The following is a 22,649-nucleotide window of genomic DNA, read 5'->3' as shown; positions in this document are numbered from 1 at the left end:
GTGTTGTGGGTTTGTGGCTAAATATTGAATTTGTTTATTGTGGTGGCAATTAAAAATTAAGGGCACTGCAACACACCAGTTGTAGTTTGTTGCAGTAACACAATGCATAGGTGTAAACGGGCAGTTTAAAAATCATGTAACTGCTCAAGGTTCATTTTACACAAAATCCTCAGATGAATCACTTGGCCTAGTAACCTAATACAATACACTCATACTGTACAAGTTCCATACATTTTTGGTTCCCCTTTAAAAACAGAAAAATAAAGAGAAAAATATGACTATAATTACCTTCTATGTCTTGCATATTTACCACTAACATGGCCACTGCCATCGCAGCCAGGAGTAGGACAGCTGTAGGGAAGGAACAAGGGATAAAGATGTAGTTGGTGTATATCTTGGATAAAACACTAGACTAGGCTTCATCTCTCAGACACTGGTAGGGCATGATAAGACTTCTAAAACTGGTATTCTTAAACAGTATCTCTACACTAACTGCACACAGGTGATATTTAATTCAACACTAGATATTGAGAGGTATGTTTGAGACAAACCTGCCTCTGCGTGAGTAGTAGACAGGTTAATTACAAGCAATTCTTCACTGTTAACTCTATACAGGTGACTTACGTGGATGCTTTAGATACTCGCCCTAGGCACATAATTTAAAGAGAAGCATTGTTCTGTGGTAGCTGCAGACAGGTGAGTTAGATGGATGTTCTAGATTCCTGCACTAGATGCAGACAATGTATTTTAAGGTATGTTTCTTTTTCTGGCAGATGCAGAGAGGTATTTTAAAGGGATGTATCTTCTGTTCTAGCTGAAGACAGATGACTATGGTGATACTTTATATGCCTTCATATTATTCCACAATTATTCTATTTAAGCACATTATTTTACCTATTAAGGAATACAGAACAATCTTCCTTAACTTAGCTACAGCACAATGATCATGCACAGTGAAAATGCTTTAATGGTGCTGTGCATGCATCCTGAGAATGACTGCTCTTATTTAAAAGATGGCAGAATTACAGTCATTCTGTTTAATATTACAGACATGAAATTAAATAAAGTCAATTTGAGTTTTTCAGTAAAACCCTAGTTTCCACAGCTTCCTGTTTGTAAGATATATAAGAGGAAACTTAAATTTCACCTGCGGCATCGCCTGCTTGTGAATCTTATATAATGGATTACTATCCAAATTCAGTGGTAAAACACAGGCTTCAGTACACCAAAACTGCTCAAAACAGCCAGATGGGCAATCTTAGTGTTGCTTACAAGGGCCAGTAGAATCATCAAAATGAATGAGGTGAATGCTATACCTGACTTAAAGTTCAGCCAGTAAATCAAGTGCTTGCCTTTATCTAAATTCAAGTGCAGACAGGTTTCCTAGATAGGTGCCTAAATCTGGATTAAAGTGTAGACAGTGAGACAGATGAGTGCTTAAATCTGGATAAAACTGCAAACTAGTGAGTTAGATGTGCGTGTGAGAGTTATATACCTGAATTCATGTGTACTGTACCTCAATGAGTTAGATGCCTAAACCCAAAGTGCAGAAAGATGTATTAGATGGAAGCTCAAATCTAAACCAAAAGGCAGACAGGTGACTTAGATGGGTGCCCAAATTCATATTAAAGTGCAAACAGGTAATTTAGATGTGTGCCTGTATCTGGATGAAAGCACATACAGATGAATTAGATGGATCCTAAATCCATAGTAAAGTGTAGGCAGGTGAGTTAGATGGGTGTCTGTGTCTGAATTAAAGGGCAGACAGGTGAGTTAGATGGGTGTATGTGCCTGAATTAAAGCACAGACAGGCGAATCAGACGTGTCCTAAATCCATAGTAAAGTGTAGGCAGGTGAGTTAGATGGGTGTCTGTGACTGAATTAAAGCAGAAACAGCTGAGATATATGGGTGTCTGTACCTGAATTATACTAGAGACAAGTGAGTTAGATGGGTGTCTGTACCTGAATTAAAGTGCAGACATGTGAGTTAGTTGGGTGTCTGTACCTGAATTAAAGTGCAGATAGGGGAGTTATATGAGTGTCTGTACCTGAATTATACTAGAGACAAGTGAGTTAGAAGGGTGTCTGTACCTGAATTAATGATCAGACAGGAGATTAAATGAGTGTCTGTTCCTGAATTAAAGTGCAGATAGGGGAGTTATATGAGTGTCTGTACCTGAATTAAAGTGCAGACAGGTGAGTTAGATGGGTGTCTGTACCTGAATTAAAGTGCAGATATGTGAGATAGATGGGTGTCTGTACCTGAATTAAAGTGCAGATATGTAAGATAGATGGGTGTCTGTACCTGAATTAAAGTGTAGATATGTGAGATAGATGGGTGTCTGTACCTGAATTAAAGTGTAGATATGTGAGATAGATGGGTGTCTGTACCTGAATTAAAGTGCAGACAGGTGAGTTAGATGGGTGTCTGTACCTGAATTAAAGTGCAGATATGTGAGATAGATGGGTGTCTGTACCTGAATTAAAGTGCAGATATGTGAGATAGATGGGTGTCTGTACCTGAATTAAAGTGCAGACAGGTGAGTTAGATGGGTGTCTGTACCTGAATTAAAGTGCAGATATGTGAGTTAGATGGGTGTCTGTACCTGAATTAAAGTGCAGACAGGTGAGTTAGATGGGTGTCTGTACCTGAATTAAAGGGCAGACGGGTAAGTTAGATGGGTGTCTGTGCCTGAATTCAAGAGCAGATAGGTGAGTTAGATGAGTGTCTGTACCTGAATTAAAGTGCAGACAGGTGAGTTAGATGAGTGTCTGTACCTGAATTAAAGGGCAGATGGGTAAGTTAGATGGGTGTCTGTATCTGAATTTATGGTCAGACAGGAGATTAGATTTGTGTCTGTAACTGAATTAAAGTGCAGACAGGTGAGTTGGATGAGTGTCTGTATCTGAATTAAAGGACAGACCAGTAAGTTAGATGGGTGTTCCTGCATGAATTAAAGCACAGATAGGTGAGTTGGATGGGCGTCTGTGCCTGAATTAAAGTGCAGACAGGTGAGATAGATGGGTGTCTGTAACCTAATTAAAGGTCAGACAGGTGACTTAGATGGGTGTCTGTACCTGATCTATACTAGAGACAGGTGAGTTAAATAGGCGTCAGACAGGTCAGTTAGATTGGTGCTCGTACCTAAATTAAAGTGCAATTGATGAGTTAGATGAGTGCCTGTTACAGGCAACATTTACACTGTCGATTAAGACTGGTGTAAATTGTAGCGGCAGTTCCTGATGCGGCTTTCAGTGGTTAGGTGGGGTCGTTGGCCTGGTTCACTATACTGGCAAGTCGTCGTTGGCTGCAGCTACTCATGGATCTCTGCACAGCCAGCGATCACCCAATGTAATCACTGCTGGATGCACACAAAGTGCGTCCAGCAGCAATTACAGCAGCTAATCGCTGGCTGTGGGGAAAGCATCGAATAGCTGTGGCCTCCGGCGACCTGTCATTATAGTGAATGGGGCTGCACCTAGCTGCTGAGAGCCGCAACAGGAATTTCTGATTCCTGATGCTACTGTTCACACAAGCCCTAATCATTGGTGTGGATGTAGCCTAGCTTAATTAAAATGCAAACGGGTGAGTTGGATGGGTGTCTGTAACTTAATTGAAGTGCAGACAGTGAATTCGCAGAGTGCCTAAATCCCTATTAAAAGTATAGACATGTGAGTTAGATGGGTGCATGTACCTGTATTAAAGTGCAGATACGTGATTCACAAATATCTGTATATCTGCCTTAAAATTTAGAACATCATTAGTAGGGTACCCAAAAGTTTATATAGATGGAGGGCAAAAAAGAGAGAAAGACACAAATCAAATAAGTGGCATTAAAAAAGAAAAGGGAGGTGATGCCAAATCTATTTTATTAGCAAGCCTCGGGAGAATTAATTTAATCAATGCATCAGGGCATGAGTAAGGCACCGGTGAACTTGAAAGTGCATTATGCCCATTAAAAGGCCTGAATTTTCTAAATTGCTAATGGGATGTATTTTACACTGTGAGCACTAACCTGAACAGCTCTTGTATGGCTGGTTCCACAGGAACTGTAGAGAGAATGGAAAATATAAAAATTTATCATCTATCATAAGTATCCCTCTGATATAGAAAATTACCCAAAAGGTTATGCAAAAAGGAAGGGTCAGAATGAATTGCGGAAAGAGATTCTACAGGATGAAGGTCATTGCTGAGTGGAGGCCCTGAGTGATTTAGTGAAGCACGGAACGTACCTCGAACACCTTTGGAGCGCGTGCGATGCCGTTTCTCGTCTGTATCCACCTCCATCTGGGAATAGATTAGCAGGCAGTGAATGCTCTTATCCTTCATGCACAGACTATCAATGCTCTGTCTGCTGCAGACTGTCACACAATCTTTTCTATTTTAGAACAAGGATTTCTTTACGTGAGGCGATAAGCTCAGTAATTATATGGAATAACAATGAATTATATGGAATACCAATGAATTCTTTACATTTTCACACTTGTCAGTGCTGTGATTCAAACCGTGAAGATTTTTCTTTCTTATATGCAATAGTTGGTCTTAGATGTGTATGGATTTTATTACATTATGAAATGTATTGATTATATTTCATATAATTTTTTTACCCATATGGACAATTAACCCATAGGTAATCAAGCTAACACAAACAAGTTCACTGCTGCATTGTTTGTAACTAATGTTCAATATTAATCTCTTGTGATGCAGACACCTCTAGTTTAAAGAATATCGAAAGTGCTGCAAATTGTTGGCACTATATAAATCCTGTATAATAATAATAATAATAATAATAATAATAATAATAATAATAATAATAATAATAATAATAATAATAATATATATCATTGTACATGTTAGCAGGTGGGTGGAAGAGTATTGAAGCCAAAGGAGTAATGTGGGAAAAAAGTTAGGAGAGATAAGCAGATGTAGAGGGCAGAGACCATGGAGGAGAGAGATCCAGGTGATAGAAGGAGGGATTAAAGGGTAGGCACTAATAAATAAGGAGGTGTACAGGTGACAGAGGGTAGGCATTGATAAAGAAGAAAGGGGTACAGATAGCAGAGGGTAGGCACTGATACTGTACATGAGAAGGCCTAGAGGTGGTAAAGGTAGGCACTGATAAAGAAGAAGGGTTACAGAGAGTAGAGGGTAGGCACTGATAAAGAAGAAGGGTTACAGGTGGTAAACGGTAGGCACTAATAAATGAGGTGTACAGGTGGAAGAGGGTAGGTATTGATAAAGAAGGAGGAGTACAGATAGTATAGGGTAGGCACAGAGAAAGAAAGAGATTTACAGATAGTAAATAATAGGAATTGATAAAGAAGGAGGGACACAGGTAGCATTAGGGTAGACACTAAAAAAGGAGGGTTACATCTGGTAGATGGTATGCACAAATAAAGAAGAGGGGCTACAGGTAGTAAAGAGTAGGCCCTTATAAAAAAAAGGAGTACAGGTGGTAAAGGGTAGACACAGATAAAGAAGGGGGGGGGGGTAATGACAAAGCAGGGTTAAAGATAGTACAGGTGGTAAAGGGTAGGAACTAATAAATAAAGAAGGGTACGGGTGGTAGATGGTAGGCACTGATAAATAAGGCGAGGCATAGGTAGTAGAGGTAGGCACCGATAAAGAAAGACACATACAGATGGTAGAAAATAGGCATTGATAAAGAAGAAGGGGCACAGGTGGTAAAGGGTAGACACTAAAAAAGGCGGGTTACAGCTGATAGAGGGTAGGCACTGATAAAGAAGAAGAGCTACAGGTGGTAAAGAGTATAGGCACTGCTAAAGAAGGATGGTAACAGACAGTAGAGGGTAGGCCCCCATAAACAACAAGGGGTACAGGTGGTAGAGGGTAGGGATGGATAAATAGGGAGGTGTACAGGAGGTAGAGTGTAGGCACTGATAAAGAAGGAGGGTACAGGGGGTGAAAAGTATGCACTGATAAAAAAAGGCGGGTTACAGATGATAGAGGGTATGCACCAATAAAGAAGGAATGGTACAGGTGGTAGAGGGTAGGCACTGGTAAAAAATGCCTTTGGCCAATTATGGCTCGCACAGCAGAGCGCGCTGTGATTGGCCAAAGCATGCAGGTAAGGTTCATGCTTTGGCCAATCAGCAGCCGTCAATGCTGATCCGACAATTCATTACAGCTGCGAGCAGTTTTACACCCCCAGGCACAATATTTAACCACGTCGGCAGAATGGCATGGCTGGGCACAAGCACGTACCTGTATGTCCTCTTTAAGTGCCCAGCCATGGGTCACGGGCGCGTGCCCGTGACCCGGTCCGAAGCTCCGGACCGGGTCACGCGCACGCGCCCATTCTTCACTGTGGCACTGTCATTGATCGTCTGTTCCCTGATATAGGGAAGGACGATCAATGATGTCACACATCACGCCCCGCCCCCCTACAGTTAGAAACGCATATGAGGTCACACTTAACCCCTTCAGCACCCCCTAGTGGTTAACTCACAAACTGCAATTGTCATTTTTTACAGTAAACAATGCATTTTTATATCATTTTTTGCTGTGGAAATGACAATGGTCCCAAAAATGTGTCAAAATTGTCCGATGTGTCCGCCATAATGTCGCTGTCATGAAAAAAATCGCTGATCGCCGCCATTAGTAGTAAAAAAAATAAATAATAAAAATACAATAAAACTATCCCCTATTTTGTAAACGCTATAAATTTTGCTCAAACCAATCGATAAACGCTTATTGCAATTTTTTTTACCAAAAATAGGTAGAAGAATACATATCAGGGGGATATTTATTATAGCAAAAAGTAAAAAATATTGAATTTTTTTCAAAATTGTCGCTCTATTTTTGTTTATAGCACAAAACATAAAAACCGCAGAGGTGATCAAATACCACCAAAAGAAAGCTCTATTTGTGGGGAAAAAAAGGACGCCATTTTTTTTTGGAGCCATGTCGCACGATCGTGCAATTGTCAGTTAAAGCGGCGCAGTGCCGAATCGCAAAAACTGGCCAGGTCCTTTTCCTGCATTTTGGTCAGGGTCTTAAGTGGTTAAAGGAATATTTCATTTTTATTGTTTAACTTTAAGCATTATAAGTATCACTGCTCCTAAAAAAACGTCAGTTTTTAAACTTTTTTTTGCATTGATACAGATCCCCTGGGGCAGGACCCTGGTCCCCAAACACTTTTTTTGAGAATAACATAATATAAGCCTATAAAATTAGCACTTTTGATTTTTCATGTTCATGTCCCATAGACTTTAACTGTGTTCACGTGCTTGCACAGATTTTTTTGCCTGTTTGCAAGTTCTGGTGCAAACCGAACCGGGGGGTGTACGGCTCATCCCGAATGAAAAGTACAGATAATAAAAGGTGGGATCAGGTGATAGAGAAGGGATGAATAAGCACTGGGGATGGAGAAAGGATGCCGGCAAATAAAGAATACATAAAAAAAGACATTATGGTGAAAAGAGAGCATTAGCAATAAAGGGATGTATTATATATAACACACACCCTTTAGCTAGCTCAGAAACCTGTGGCCCATGGAGAAGCATTCACCGGCAGTCCATAGCTTATTTATGTTGATGGAACACTTTATTGGTTTATATTCTTCTTAACACATATAGCTGGCATATTATCCACATGGATATGTTATATCCTGTATTCCTACTGAATATTATTTTCCACATACATTATCCTATATACACAGACAAAGTGTGTGTGTGAGTGTGTGTGTCAGGGCTGGGCTCTCAGCCCTTCCTTCTCTGTGCTCAGGTTGCTCAGCTGTCGGTTATTTGCCAGTACTCATTGTTCCACAGTTACTCACCTGTTGATCATCTCCTGCTCGTCAGTCAATCCCACAGCCAGCCCCTTCTGGCTATCTAAACTGCATGGTTAATTTCATCAATTGCCTTTGCCTTGATCAACATATCTAGAGACTCTATGCTGTGTTCCTGTTGAAGACTTGGCTGACGTCCCTTCTGGTTTCTGATCCTGTCTGCTGACTACACTGATCTCTGGCTTCCTGATTTCCTGGCTTGTTCTATCTACCTGATTTGGCTACCTGGCTATGTTTTGACTATGTTTAGCAGTTGCACCATTTTATTAAAAGGTGTGATTTTTACCGAATTTTCTGTTTCTGTCTGTTTCATGGTTCCTGACAGTAGGCAAAAGCCACGAATTCAGAAGATGCAAGCAATCCACCTAGTGGTAATATTTTTTTCAGGTTGAATGAGCAGGATCACTGCATGGATCAGTTTGCCATAGTGTTACAGACGCTCCTGATTTGCACTGCTCATCTGGATCCTCCCATGTGACTGTTCCAGTATAACCTGTGTTCCAGTCTCTGTGCAGGCACCCGCCTCGAATATTACCTCTGTAAGAGGTATGTCTGATTCCACTCTGCTTCCCCAGTGATTTTGGGGAGATCCAGTTCAATGCACAGGGTTTCTGAACCAGGTATACTTTGAGATGCTGCCCTAGGCGTTCCCCATGGAAAGAAGCAAAGTAGGCTTCATAATTTCTTTGCTTTCTGATAGAGCCTTGGTCTGGGCAAATCTTATATGGAAGACACAAAAACCCACTGTCCTGAGTTACCCAGAGTTTGTGACCTCCTTTAAAAGGGTATTTAACACTCCCACATGCTCTACTTTTTCTGCCAAGAGCCTCATGTCTATCAAACAGAGTACGAGAACTTTTGCTGATTACACCATAGGTATCGGTACTTTGGCAGCAGAGCTCACTTGAAACAATGAGGCCCTCGTGGCTGCTTTTTCTCATGGCCTTTCAGATAACATCAAAGATGAGATAGCAGCCTGAGACATTACTACATCTCTGGAGAAGTTGATCACGTTTGCCATCATCATTGACTTCAGACTCCAGTCACCGAGAGAGACCTTCCTTTGAGGAGCACTTGCGGAAGGCTCCTGCACGTTTAGCTCTGAGCTTTTCAGTCCCACCCTTGCCTCCCTCACCTCTCATGCCTCCTGGTACTGAGTCTGCCAGTAAAGTAGAACCCATGCAGTTGGGCTTCACATGTCTCTCTGCGGATGAGTGGGCCTTTAGGAGGAGGGAGAGATTGTGCCTTTATTGTGGCCTGGCAGTTCGCTTCTTGAAGTCTTGTCCTACCTGGGTGGGAAGCGCTTGCACCCGCTTGCCATTTACAATGGCCGTAGGGGCTCTTCACTGTGAGATAATCCAATTTCAAGTAATTTCCTCTCCTCATTATCCAGTGGTTATTGGTTATCCTGGGTACAGAGGCACAATCCCTCTTCTGGTTGGCTTAGTGCAGAGGTTATTTCCTGGCCTCTACAATTTAGTAAGAAATTATTTAAAAAAGTGGCTAAGGTCTTGTACACCTCTTCCCTCTCCTCCTTGCTAGAGGAGTACCGCAAATTTAGCAATGTCTTTGACAAGGGTCAAGCCGGTAGTTTGCCTCCACACTGGTCGTATGATTGCGCAATTGACCTTCAAGCTGGTGCTATGCCTCCCCATGGCTGGGTTTACCCTTTGTCTGTCTCAGGGGATAAAACAGGTTACATTTCTGGGTTATGACATTTCTACTGCCGGTTTTATGATGGACGCAGAGAAATTATCTGCAGTTCTACAATGGCCTCAACCCGTAGGTCTACATTGGTTACAACGTTTTCTTGGCTTTGACAATTTATTATCGGAAATTTATTCAGAACTTCTCTTCTCCGGGCAAACCCCTGACTGATATAACCAGAAAGCATGGTAACCCACAGAATTGGTCTCCGGATTCCGTTAAAGCCTTTGAGTCTCTCAAGGCTACCTTTGTTTCAGGTCCTGTGTTGGCACATCCTGATCTTACGCTACCCTTCATTCTTGAGGTTGATGCATCTGAGACTGGAGTGGATGCCTTTCTGTTTTAACGTCCTACCTCTGAGAGTGCTATGCATCCTTGTGGCTAAGTTTCTAAGAAATTGTCTCCTGCAGAATGTGATTATGAGATTGAGGACAGAGAATTGTTGGCTATAATTTTAGCTCTTAAAGAATGGAGGCATCTCCTCGAATGGTACCACTGTGCCGGTCCTCATTTTGACTGACCATAAGAATCTTACATTCTTGTCTGAGGCTAAACGGTTATCTTCCAGAAGAGTACGGGGGCTCTTTTTCTGTCAAGCTTCAATTACATAGTCTCATTCTTACCCGGTACTAAGAATGTAAGGGCTGACGCATTGTCGCAACAGTTTTTCTCCGCTTCAAATATTGAGTCGGTGCCTGTTCCTGTGATACCTCTCGATCACATTCTGGCTACTATACGCACCAGTCCCACCTCTCCTTTGGGTCACAGAATTTGTGCAGCTCAGATTCAGTCTGCTCCCAAGAAACCTGGTGACTGCTGCTTTGTTCCTGAGAATCATCGTTCCACAGTGGCTCACCTGTTGATCATCTCCTGTCCGTTACTCAAGCCCACAGCCAACCCATTCTGGCTATTTAAAATGCCTGGTTCATTTCATCAATTGCCTTTGTCTTGGTCAACATATCTAGAGGCTCTGTGTTTATGTTAAAGACTTGCCTGGCTGATGTCCCTTATGGTTCCTGATCCTGTCTGCTCCCTCTGACTAAGCTGATCTCTGGCTTCCTGATTTCCTGGCTTGTCCTGACTACCCAATTAGGCTACCAAGCTCTGGTTATGTTTTGACTATGTTTACCAGTTGTACCATTTTATTAAAAGGTGTGATTTTTACTGCATTTTCTGTCTCTGTTTCATGGTTCCTGACAGTATATTGGTGCATATACTGTATATGCTGTATATACAATTGAGGACCTAAGGCATACCTCATAAGATAACACGTCTCAGAGTTCTTCCTCACTGGGCATATGCTAACATAAAATAGCTGTTGGGACATGGAGACCCAGTCATTGAGACAGAGCTGCTATGAGCAGTTCTACAAGTGGTGTTTCAGTGTCAGTGCTTTATATAATGTCAACCAAAATTAATGTGATGTTGTTGATTTACTAAAGGAAAATAGACTGTTTACTTTGCAAGGGAATTTGTTTCACTTAGTGAATGAGGAGACCTCCCGCTGACTTCAATCATTCAGTCGTGTGCAAGCAAAAATGCTGTTTTCCTTTTCTCCTTTCACATGATCGGGTATTCTTTGAAAATCAAAATTTCACCCTATTCACTAAGCTCTGGGGGAAAATACCTTGCAAAACGCAACTTCCCTTGCCAAGTGAAAAGCTTATTTGCCTTTAGTAAAACAACCAAGTATATTTATTGGGAGCAGCTATTTGCAGCGTATCTATATTGCAGGTGTTGCAAAAAGTATAATTTCAGTTTTGTAGACAGTTTGGGATAGCAACTATTTTATATGTGTTACTCATTTCCATTCACATAGAATAACTTAATTATTATTTAACAATTAAAATATATACTAATTAAAAAAAAATACTTTTCTATTTATTTGCATTTACTTGCTTAAAGGTCCTACCAAGATTTCCCTTTCTATGTATTGTTAAGGAGGGGGACTTGGGAGTTATGTTTACAATAATTAAGTCGGCTAGTTTTTTTTTTCTAAATTCTTTTTATACCGTTTGCACAATTATTTGTCCATCCATGTTTTGGAGAATAAATGTTTAAAATACACGTGAGAAAAATAACAACCGTTCTTTAATTAAAAAAACAACAAATTGAACAACATTGGCACATTTTATGGGATGAATTACTGCCAACTATTAACAGTATAGAGTAAAGCTAGTTGTTTTAAAATGATAACTAATGAAAATTCTATAAATATATATAAAAAAAAAAAATCCGACAATGACGCTGAAAAGTATTGGGACGCCTGCCTTTACATGCACATGAACTTTAATGGCATCCCAGTCTTAGTCTGTAGAGTTCAATATTGAGCTATAACAGCTTCAACTCTTCTGGGAAGGCCGTCGACAAGGTTTAGGAGTGTGTCTATGGGAATGTTTGACCATTCTTACAGAAGCACATTTGTGAGATCAGGCACTGATGTGGACAAGAAATCCTGGCTCGCAGTCTCTGCTCTAATTCATCCCAAATGGTGTTCTATCGGGTTGAGGTCAGGAGTTCTTACACCCAAAACTCACTCATCCACATTATATTGCCAAAAGTATTGGGCCACCCCTTCATATTGTTTGGTGGAAGGGGGTTAGGGTGTGGGGTTGTTTTTCAGGGGTTGAGTTGTCCCCTTAGATTCAATGAAGGGAACTCTTAAGGTGTCAATATACCAATACATTTTGGACAATATCATGCTCCCAACTTTGTGGGAACAGTTTGGGGTTGGCCCTTCCTGTCCAACATGACTGTGCACCAGTGCACAAAGCAAGGTCCATAAAGACATGGATGAGCAAGTTTGGGGTGGAGGAAATTGGCTGGCCTGAACAGAGTCCTGACCTCAACCTGATAGAACACATTTGGGATGAATTAGAGCAGAAACTGTGAGCCAGGCTTTCTCGTCCAACATCAGACCTGACCTTAAAAATGCACTTCTGCAATAATGGTCAGACATTTCCAAAGAAATACTCCAAAACCTTGTGGACAGCCTTCCCAGAAGATTTGAAGCTGTTATAGCTGGAAAAGTGGGCCACCTCTATATTGAACCCTACGGACTAAGGGCCAGATTCACAAAAGAGATACGACGGCGTATCTCCTGATACGCCGTCGTATCTCTGAGATACGATTGTCGTATCTATGCGGCTGATTCATAGAATTAGTTACGCATAGATAGCCCTAAGATCCAACAGGTGTAACTGTGTTACACTGTCGGATCTTAGGCTGCAATTCTAGGTGGCGATTCCATTGCGGTCGGCGTAGAATATGCAAATGACTAGTTACGCCGATTCACGAACGTCCGCTTTGCCCGTCGATCTAAATTTACGTCGTTTCCGTAGAGATGCAACGCATAAAACTAAGGCTGCCCTCTAGGTGGTGTAACCCATGTTAAGTATGGCCGTCGTTCCCGCGTCAAAATTTTAAATTTCACGTCGTTTGCGTAAGTCGTCCGTGAATGGCGCTGGACGCCATTTACGTTAACGTCGAAACCAATGACATCCTTGCAACATCATTTAGCGCAATGCACGTCGGGTAATTTTACGGACGGAGCATGCACAGTACGTTCGGCGCGGGAACGCTCCTAATTTAAATGGTGCCCGCCCCATTTGAATTAGGCGGGCTTGCGCCGAGCGGATTTACGCTACGCCGCCGCAAGTTTACAGGTAAGTGCTTTGTGAATCAGGCACTTACGCTGTAAACTTGCGGCGGTGTAACGTAAATGGGATAAGTTACGCCGCCACAGCGTAACACAATTCTTTGTGAATCTGGCCCTAAGACTGGGATGCTATTAAAGTTCATGTGCGTGTAAAGGCAGGCATCCCAGTCCTTTTGGCAATATAGTTAGTGTATATATAACATCAGTCAATGGCTGAAATATGAGTTTAACTACATAGTATACTGTATATAATAGGTGGATGTTACTGTATTGCTGCAATTTTGACTCTGTCCAAAAATTTTGTTGAAACAGCTTCCATGTGGATGAAATATTCCCAAACAATGAATGTCAATCATGGCTTTTCTTTTCTTACACAGTAAGAAAACACTCTAACCACTGCCACATAAGAAGACACAAATATCACAGAATTATTGAACACAAGCAGTCACGGCGCACAGGGTATAAAATAGGACTGTCAGATGCCAAACCGAAAAAAAATCTTTAGCAAGGTGAGAATCTCATTCTGCAGATAATAGGAGTTAAAATGCAGCTTTCATTTAGTCAGAGTTCACGTTCACAAACCTTTCAGCATTTTCAAAAAAGCTTCTGATAAGTGATAATGCAGGATAAACTACTCAGGGCTTGCCTTTGGTGATTTCCTTTATAAAAAAACCTCCTCATTTACACCTTATATAGTCAGCTTCAATGCAGCTCTAGCCACAAAAAAAATGAAATACTCGTATAATCTTCAAGACACAGTGATTGACGCTGAATGGTGATAGTAGCACCTGCTCAGGGTAACTAAATCCAGTTCCAGGCTCTGATGCTTTCTAATTTAGCCCTGTGTAAGGCCTCGTACACATGGCCGAGTTTCTCAGCAAAAAACAGCAAGAAGCTTGCTGGGTTTTTTTTTTTGCCGAGGAAACCGGTCGTGTGTACATTTTTCAATGAGAAAACCGCCTAGGATCTCGTCGGGCCAAAAAGAAAGCATGTCTTCTTTTTCCCCGACGGCAATAGGAAAATTTGTCTCGCCGAGATCCTCGGCGGCTTCACAAGGAACTCGACGAGCAAAACGATGTGTTTCGCCCGTCGAGTTCCTCGGACGTGTGTACGAGGCTTAAGAGGAAAGGTGCACTGATCGGGATAATATGATAATTGTCAGCTCTGTTGGACTCTCAGGGCACTGGACCCAATTGTGTACCAGTTTGTAATACCCCTTTCCTTCCCAGGCCATTTACTTTGACTGAGAATTACTCTGTTACAACACTGTACCTGAATGAATTTCATTACATTTTTGAGATAGATAGAACTTTTCTATTGGTGGTTTTTGAAAACCAATGATTTTTTTTATTGTTTACTATATTGGAAAAAGACTACCGACATAGCAAGCAATTGTGCTGCTAGTTTTAAAATTACTTGCTAAGCTATTGCTAGACTTGCCAGGCTTCACAAGTTTGTTGCACAATTGCAGCAAGTCCACATTGTATGACTCTAGATCAGGGATCTCCAAACTATGGCCCTCCAGCTGTTGCGGAACTACACGTCCCATGAGACATTGTTAAACTCTGGAATTCACAGACATGACTAGGCATGATGGGAATTGTAGTTCCTGAACAACTAAAGGGCCATGGTTTGGAGACCCCTGCTCTAGATCAACTTTCTTTGCAAACATTCTGCAAGTCTGCTGTAAGTTATCGTTCAGTTATGGCGTGCAATAGTCATCCCACCACAGGGGTCACTGTGACTGAATTTTAATGCTATAGACTTGCAGAGCTCTTGCTGTAAACTCAGCATTGTAACTTTGTGCTTGCTAGAGACTTGCCATGGAAATTTGGTACTGTGGCAGTAGGCAGGTTAAATTCCCTGGTTGCATCCAGGATGCAGTGTATATATCCCCTAGGTTCAGGCTTTATGCCAGTTTATACCTCTAGGGGGAGTGCTGGGAGTCCTACTGGGAAGACTTGATGAGCCCAGCTGAATTAGGTGGGCTCATTAGGTCCTCTACAAAAACTCCCAGCATGCAGAGAGATATGCTCCAACCTGGAACCAGATCTGTGTGGATAGTCTGGGGAGTGTGATCTCTGTGCGGTGAGACAAAGCCTGTGTGGCTATTGCTAAGAGATTTAAACAGCAGGGAGTCAGAGACTGGGGCAGCACAAGGCTGTACCCAGTTGTTAGTTAGGGACACCAACGTTTATAGCGAGTAGGTCAAGTTGGCCACGATTTATTTTTGTATTTCTTTTGTTTTCTGTCATATTTTTATTTGTATATAGTTCAAATAAAACCGCACCTTTTTGTTTTCCTCCTACCCCTGTCTGCTGTGCCTAATGTTTTTTTGTGTGCTGAACCCTTCCAGGGGGTCACACACACCCGCTGCCGGGCTAACCCCTCACACTACAAATTGGAAAAGTGTCAAGTAGGACTTGTGTTTCAAGTGCACTGCAAGTGTACAACTTGCCAGGAAAGATGTGCAGTTAAGTTAAGTTAACAGATTTAAAATTCAACACTGCCACATATTTGACATATTTGTGGCAAGTTATCCTTGCTATCTGGGTACAGATTTTGAAAAAAGTATTTTCTGTTCAAATATAAATGACCCTTTTTTGAAAAATAAACACCTCAAGGTGATCTACATTTTGCCACAATTTTTGAGAAATTAAGAAACATGGCAATAAACATGGAGCTTCATATGGGTGTACTAGATACAGTGCATATTTGTCATACACGGGGAGGAGGATGTTAAAATATATACATATAGTAAAGTAGGAGGATGAGGGTGAAAGGGTAGTGCAGATGTATAAGAGAGGGGAGATGAGGGATTAACATACAGGTCACATACAGAGACACTATGGAGATCAGTAGTTTAATACATTAAGAGAGGAGGGGGATCAAAAGGTTTGAAAAACTCATACCCTGATCTGTACAGCATAGCTCCCAACTGTCCCTGATTTTAAGGATTGTCCCTAATTAGAAACAAAATCCCTATGTCCCTCTTTCCTTCTCATCTGTCCCTCATTTTGGTCTCATCTATATAGTTGTATATAAAATTGACTTTTTATCTTTCAAAAAGTGTTTCCCAGTGCTAAATCTTTTATTCAATTTTTAAATTGCTGCATTGGTAAATTTCAAAAGCTACTTTAGTAGGTAGTGGTAAAAAAAAGCACTTATGTTTTTTGTTTGTATAATTCTCCCTTAATGGGGCATGCATGGCAGGGCTGTGTGTCCTATGCCTACATACTTTTGCTAATAGGTGTTCCTCACTCCCTTCTCAAAATATTTGGAGGTATGGTACAGTGACTCAGGAACTAGTGAATGACTCATTACTAATGCATGATTCCTACAATGGAAGAAGGGAAGGGCTAACAGATGTAAACATATGTAGTGCCCTGGGGTTTAGTCATGGAGGTCCTCACCGAATTCCTTGTCAGGAGCAGCTACTGCAATAAACTGATAGAGATCTATTGATTTCTCCCTAAGTTTGGCCTTGTTGCAGTTTTCTTCTTCTATCACTAGGTGGTCAGAAACTTGGTAGTATTAGATATGAGAAGGGCAACCCATGGTCAGGTTATGGGTATATGGGGTATCTCAGCCAATGGGCAGGGGCTTTCTTAAATCCCTTGACCTGCTGGGAGAACCTATATATTCGGGTGAGGTCAGGTGATCTATGTTCTGTGCCACCTGGACCAATGTCTGGGTGGATGTGTGTCGTACTGCTAAGCCAGAGATTGGGCCTATACAGAAGTGACAGGGCAGTGCAGGGTTGAGACTGCGGCTTGCAGTCGAACTGAAAGTGACGGTTCTGCCGGCTGGAGGAAAGCTGTCGCCACTAAGGGACCGACCACCTTTACCGAGGACCACAGTGAGTAACTGAAGCAAGTACCGGAGCAGTATTCTCACCGAATGGGCACAGTGGAGAATCGGGAAACTTTATGCGGTGATCAAGTCAGGGACCCAACCAGCGGAGGTGACGCTTGCAGAGCAGCCTTGTGTGTTAAGATAGGAACCAAGCCATTCATCAGGGGTGAGGCTTGAGAGGTATCTTGAGTGCCTAGGGAGCCAACAGGGAAGCGTGGGTAGCGCTTGAGGGAGATACCACCGCAAAAGCCTTGAGGAGCTCACAGGATTCAGAGTCAGTGATACCACCGCAAAAGCCTTGAGGAGCTCACAGGATTCGGAGTCAGTGAATCAGAGAGTCCAGTGAGAGACTAGGAGCTCAAGGGGCTGAAGAACTACAAGTAGAAGTTGTAGTGAAGCTGAGTGTACTGTTAAGCTTTGTGTTAGGAACTGTTTAGTACTTTTGCAATAGGAGACAGCGATATTGCACGTGCAGAAGTGGCGCCTTGCTGGGGCCTTTTCCTGTATGGCTGTCCTCCTATTAAAGTCTGAGGCCGCGTACATACGGCCGGTCCATCCGATGAGAACGGTCTGAAGGACCGTTCTTATCGGTTAACCGATGAAGCTGACTGATGGTCTGATGTGCCTACACACCATCAGTTTAAAAACCGATCAAGTCCAACGCGGTGACGTAAAACACAACGATGTGCTGAGAAAAATGAAGTTCAATGCTTCCAAGCATGCGTCGACTTGATTCTGAGCATGCGCGGGTTTTGAACCGATGCTTTTGCGTACTAACCGTTGGTTTTGACCGATCGGTTAGGCGTCCATTGGTTCAATTTTAACCACTTGACCACCGGGCCTATTTTGGCACTTCTCTCCTTCATGTAAAAAGCACAATTTTTCTGCTAGAAAATTAATCAGAACACCCAAACATTATATATTTTTTTAGCAGACATCCTAGGGAATAAAATGGCAGTCATTGCAACTTTTTTTTTTTCTTGCACGGTATTTGCGCAATAATTTTTCAAACACCTTTTTTTGGGAAAAAAACGGTTTCATGAATTGAAAAATAACAAAACAGTAAAGTTAACCAGGGGATCAAATATTTTTTTTCCCTCACTGTACTTATGAGCAGTACAGGTCACATAAATATAGATGTGAATGCCATCTATTCAGGTGTGCAGGTGTCTACATACTATGACATCTTATCTAATCGTGTATTATGTGTGCGTAATTATATTGTATGAAATACCTCCAGCATATATCATCTTGAACAGAATTATTGCATCTTCTGTATTGTTTTATACAGAGTAATATTTCCTGTGACAGTTCAATTATTGATAATCAAATCAAATAGAAAAGGCAGACACCCACACAATGGTGCTTAGTACACAATTTTTATAGCAGATATATATTGGATTTTAGCGTTTATTAATTAGTTTCTGTGTGTGTGTATATACAGTATCTCACAAAAGTGAGTACACCCCTCACATTTTTGTAAATATTTTATTTTATCTTTTCATGTGACAACACTGAAGAAATGACACTTTGCTACAATGTAAAGTAGTGAGTGTACGGCTTGTATAACAGTGTAAATTTGCTGTCCCTCAAAATAACTCAACACAGCCATTAATGTCTAAACTGCTGGCAACAAAAGTGAGTACACCCCAAGTGAAAATTTCCAAATTGGGGCCAAAGTGTCAAGATTTTATGTGGCTACCATTATTTTCCACTACTGTCTTAACACTCTTGGGCATGGAGTTCATCAGAGCTTCACAGGTTACCACTGGAGTCCCCTTCCACTTCTCCATGATGACATCACGGAGCTGGTGGATGCTAGAGACCTTGCACTCATTTTTAAATAGCTGTCTCTGCTCTCATTAGGGAGATTGCCTTAACATCTTGTGTAGCTATTTCAACAGAAAGTAGGGGTACACTCTTATATAGAGACAGTAAAAAAAAAAAAAAACTTGACAAATAGACTAACTCCTTCCCACCCTCACCAGAAAGAAAAGGTTTTGGCTGGAATTTCCCTTTAAAGCCCAACTCCATTTTGGGCTTTAAAACAAAATGGATCGCCTAGCAGCTCATGGAAAGAAGAGAAACAGCTCTGCTTACCCAATATTTGGCATTGTGATGCTGTGATTCAGGCTGAATGACCCTCAGATTAATTCAACTGTTTTCCTGTGATCTCAGGATTTCAAAGTGGCACCCACACATCATGGACACACAGGGTGACATTATGTGGTGCTGGTCCCCACCCAGATAAAAAAAAGACATGAAATTTCATTAGACCAGGCTGAAGACAGCTGTAAAATAGGTATGTATATAGTGCAGGAGTGGTTAATGAGGAAGAGAGGGTAAAAACAGGTAAGATCCAAGTCGGGGTGGTCTGTGAGGAAGGGGGTATAGAACTGGGAGGAGGATCCAAGCTGGGCTTTGACTCTCAGTAGTAGTGGCTGGTGGTATGCTGTATCCCTAAAGGAAGTGAGGATGGGGTGCAATATATGTACGTTGAGTGATAACCTCTCCAAATAGGTATCAGAGTCATTCAAACCTTTTGTACCACATATTGCTTGAATATTCTATTAAAAGCTAATCACTGTACTTCAACTTGGCAATTAAAACACCATCAGTAGAGTAAGTTCAGTTTTTAAATCCTATCCAAACGGTCTACTGTTTCCATTAGAGGGGGAAACAATCATTAATTTAGGAGTAAAAAAAATAAAAATAAAAACGTAAGTAATTCTGAACTGTGTGCCTGCTGGAGTTTAAGGTCATGTACTGACTCATCTAGGAAACCAAGGATAATTGCACTTGGAAAGTGGCACAGAAATGTCATTCTGTTTTAGGCAGAACACAGTAATCCTAGTGGAAACAAGGACTCTTTCACTATGCCTCTCAAGCAAAAGTTTGGTCTGGGGGAATTAAAAATAGCATCATTTGTTTACGAGCAAACTAAGCAATATATTACTCTTCAGTGGAACTACAGGTGCCATCATACAAACAGCGATCAAGGCTTCCAGGGATTTCTAGACATGGATCTACAAAAGGGTCTACAAACTTTGCAGTATGGGGGCTACATTGTATATTTTACAAATACTTGTAGACCAAATAAAAAAATAAAACGATTTAAAGAATGAAAGAATACAATTTAAATAAATGAATAAACACACCCTAAGAAGTAACGTCACGTCAGAAGTCCCACATCACATTTCCTCCCATTACATCAGAACCACCCCCCCCACCATCACACCAGAAGTCCTCCCTTCGCATCAGAAGCCCCCCCCCCCCATCACACCAGTCGTCCTCCCTTCACATCAGAAGCCCCTCCACCACACCAGAAGTCCTCCCTTCAGATCAGAAGCTCATCCCAACACACCAGAAGTTCCCCCATTAACATCAGAAGCTCCCCATTACATCATAAGTCCTCCTTCACATCAGAAGCCCCCCATTTATATCAGAAGCTCAACCATCACACTAGAAGTCCCCCTTCACACCCGAATCCCCCTTCAAATCAGAAGTCCCCACTTTACATCAGAAGTCCCCCCTTCACATCAGAAGCTTCACATTACATCAGAAGTCCCCCCTGCACATCAGAAGCTCCTCATTACATCAGAAGTCCTCCCTTCACATCAGAAGTCCCCATCACACTAGAAGTCCTCCCTTCAGATCAGAAGACCACACCATCACACCAGAAGTTCCCCCATTCACATCACAAGCTCCCCATTGAAACAGAAATCCTCCCTTCACCTCAGAAGCCCTCCATCACATGAAAAGTCCTCCCTTGACATCAGAAGACTCCCCCCCCCCATCACACCAAGAGTCTAATCTTCACAACAAAAGACTCCCCATCACATCAGAACCACTCTTCACATCAGAGCCTAATTTCACACAAATGTCTAGTCTGGGGACTAGGTATGAGCCGAACACCCCCCGTTTGGTTCACAGCAGAACATGCGAACAGGCAAAAAATGTGTTCGAACACGTGAACACAGTTAAAGTCTATGGGACACGAACATGCAAAATCAAAAGTGCTCATTTTAAAGGTAATATGCAAGTTATTGTCATAAAAAAGTGTTTGGGGACCTGGGTCCTGCCCCAGGGGACATGTATCAATGCAAAAAAAGTTTTAGCTTTTAGCAGTTTAGCTGTGATTTTAATAATTCTTAAAGTGAAACAATAAAAATGTGAAATATTCCTTTAAATTTCATATGCGTCATTGGGGTTTTGTGTGGAGTGGCGACTGCAGCATCGCTGGACATTAGATCATCCTCCCCATGTTGAGGGCATGTGGCCTGGTACGGTTCAGGAGGGGGACGCTCTCTCGTCTCCCCTCTTTTCCTGCGGCCTGCCAGGTTGCGTGCTCAGATAAGGGTCTGGTATGTATTTTTGCAGGGAACCCCATGCCATTTTTTAAAAAAAAATGGTGCAGGGTTCCCCTTAATATCCATACTAGACCTGAAGGGCCTGATATGGAATTTGGGGGGACCCCCACGCTTTCCTTTTTGGCGTTCAGGGTTCCCTTTAAAATTCATACCAGACCCAAAGGGCCTGGTAATAGACTGGGGGGAACCCCTGCAATTTTTTTCAATGACTTTGATCTGTATTGCTGGGACCCAACAATTCATGAATAGCAATTGGGAACCGTGATTTTTTTTTTTTTTTTTTAACAGAAGGAATGGGGACCATGATTTAAGAGAGGAATTCCTCTCACTTTGTGGAAATTTCCACTTTGCTGTTTATTCATCTCTGGGAAAGAAAGTGAAGGGAAATCTTTGTGATGGTAGATGGCAAAAATTATGGCAGGGCTTTCAACGCTTCCCTACTCTGTCCAACACGAAAAAAAACTTTTTTGCTGTACTTACACTTCAATTAAAAAGCCAATGGTGGAGATTTACTAAAACTGGTGCACACAAAATCTGGCGCAGCTGTGCATAGCAACCAAACATATTCTGGGTGTTATTGTCAACGCATAATTGAACAAGCTGGAATTAAAAGTTGAATGGTTTCTATGCACAGCTGTGCCAAATTCTGTGTACACCAGCTTATTAGTTCTAGTAAACCCCTCTTATCGTAATGCAGGAGCCAGTCCAAGATAACCACTTTTTAAAAAGCTAAGAAACATGTGCTCCTGCCTGAAAAAAATAGGCCCCACTTCAGACTTGTATGGGCATTGCTGTTCAGCCCTGAATTTTAGGACACTTGGGTCTAAATGGGTCAAGCTGTGATATCACTATCTAAAAGTAGCATAACAAGTGATATCATTACATTTGATAGTGTTGCTCAATTAAATCAAGAAAAGTTCCATGCATTCTTAACACCTGGATTTTCCACTGCGGATGTAACACCTAATTCACACAGTTCTTTCACCAACTGAACAAGCTAAAATCGCATGGTAAGATATTTTTTTAGTTATTGTAAGATCAAGCATTATTTTTGTTGTGTTACTTGTTTTACAGTAAAAAAAAAAAAAAAAAAAAAAGCTTCCTAGTCGTATTTTACCTTTATAAATCCCGTCCAGATTTAAATTTTTATGTAAAGAACTGGCTTAAAATAGATAAATATCTTCAATATGTTATGCGCTGTCCATGGTCCTGATTTTGTACTACACAGGTTCATTGGTGTTTATTTAA

General features: G+C 41.5%; 1 protein-coding gene across 1 annotated transcript in view; it reads right to left on the bottom strand.

Moving 5' to 3' along the window:
* The window catches only part of MYT1L (myelin transcription factor 1 like), a 639,239-nt gene that overhangs the window by 247,825 nt on the left and 368,765 nt on the right, over positions 1 to 22,649 (bottom strand). The window contains 3 exon segments of the mRNA XM_040348666.1: positions 289 to 351; positions 4,017 to 4,050; positions 4,234 to 4,288. Of these exon segments, the coding sequence (XP_040204600.1) occupies positions 289 to 351; positions 4,017 to 4,050; positions 4,234 to 4,288 (152 nt within the window).

Source organism: Rana temporaria, chromosome 4, assembly GCF_905171775.1.
Source record: "Rana temporaria chromosome 4, aRanTem1.1, whole genome shotgun sequence".
Lineage (NCBI taxonomy): Eukaryota > Metazoa > Chordata > Amphibia > Anura > Ranidae > Rana > Rana temporaria.
This window is presented reverse-complemented; position numbering and strand designations above follow the sequence as displayed.